This window comes from Echinococcus granulosus, assembly GCF_000524195.1.
Source record: "Echinococcus granulosus chromosome Unknown EG_S00198, whole genome shotgun sequence".
NCBI classification, from domain to species: Eukaryota; Metazoa; Platyhelminthes; class Cestoda; order Cyclophyllidea; family Taeniidae; genus Echinococcus; species Echinococcus granulosus.
Genome location: NW_020170578.1, coordinates 101773 through 103097, shown reverse-complemented (window position 1 = coordinate 103097; position 1325 = coordinate 101773). Strand labels below are relative to the sequence as shown.

The window sequence follows — 1325 nt, the reverse complement described above, 5'->3', positions numbered from 1 at the left end:
CACGATTAAGTAGTAAACACTGGTGCTTAACCTATTCTGCTATTTGTCGTGGCATTTTGAAAGAGATGAATTCCCTTTCAGCTACCGCCTCTAATTCAAATTTTTGTCTTCTTCCTAACAGCGGCAGATATGACTGCACCCACAACCATCCCGCTATTAAGGCAGAGGAGGAGCTAAATATTCATAACAACCTTTATAATCATCTTCTCTCTTGGATCCTGTTGACTACTTGATTGAACGTAAGGGTTTTTCTGGCAAATTGAGTAAGGAAATAATGCCTCTGCAGTGTCGAACCAGAGTTTAATTCATTCTTTGGGTTATACCAGTAGCATTTTTGGCCTTTTATATGTCACATTGCATATTCTATCCTAGTATTATGTCTACTTTCGTCTTAAGGGAATTCTCGGGTCGCCACCGCAATTTAGCGGCTAAAGGTTAAAAGCACAGACAAGATTGAGGTTCATTTACAAACTGACTACGCCATGATAGAATTTTATATAAACCATATTGGAGATGCCTTTTGCAAGATAACTGAGGTGAGCTCTTGCAATCTTCTGGTAAAAGTGTGTGCATCAGAGAAATCTTCTTAAAGCTGTCTTGCTGAAGCATCTATTTAAACCCAAGGAAGCACTTTCCAACTTTTATTTCCCACTGTCTTACTATTGTGCACGCAATCGTCAATTGCCGAAAATAGTCGGTCTCCGCTTTATGAAGAATCCGTTAGGAGGGAGAGAGAGCAGTTCCTCCACACCCTTCTCCTTCTACCTGATGGGTGGGGAGAGAACCTGCCCCTTATTAGTGTATTTAAGCTCAACTTTTGCTCAAAAAGAACGTGCTTCCGAAACTATTTGAGCTATTTTTTGGAACTTATCGGCCCTTCGGCCGTAGTCTTTGTCTCTTCACTAGCAAATAATACTTAGCCATTTCATCTCCAGTCCATCTAGTCCACTCAACGTATGCACCGCTTTCTCGGGATGAACTGCTGGGTGCTTTAAAAGTGATAAGAAGCAAACAAAGAGAGGCTCGGTTTTATTACGATTACCCTTCAAAAACCACTTCTCATCACCAACGAGTCAGCCAACTTACAATCAATCGTGCTTGGCTCGTTTTATAGCATGCTTGAAAGAGAAGAGGAGGGCAAATTGATAGGCTCTGAAGCCAAATGCCATCTGCTGCCGCATAGCATTTAAAGTGCACTTGTTTAGTTTAAACAGGCAAAATTAAAGGCTATGCAACAGTTAAACCAGGTAGAAGGTAATTTGAAAACCACATTTACTCAAAATTACCCAATAGCTAAACCCAATACTGCATTCCATGATAGTTCC

At 40.8% G+C, this 1325-nt stretch overlaps 1 protein-coding gene across 1 annotated transcript; it reads left to right on the top strand. All coding sequences in view use genetic code 11, as the record gives it.

Annotated features, from left to right (window-relative positions):
- Positions 1-708: 708 nt before the first annotated feature.
- Positions 709-1190, top strand: EGR_10204 (hypothetical protein; the record flags this gene model as incomplete). Its single annotated transcript, XM_024499453.1, has 2 exons — positions 709-800; positions 1115-1190. 2 exons carry the CDS (start codon positions 709-711, stop codon positions 1188-1190), a joined length of 168 nt encoding a protein of 55 aa, XP_024346142.1.
- Between the last annotated feature and the right edge of the window lie 135 nt (positions 1191-1325).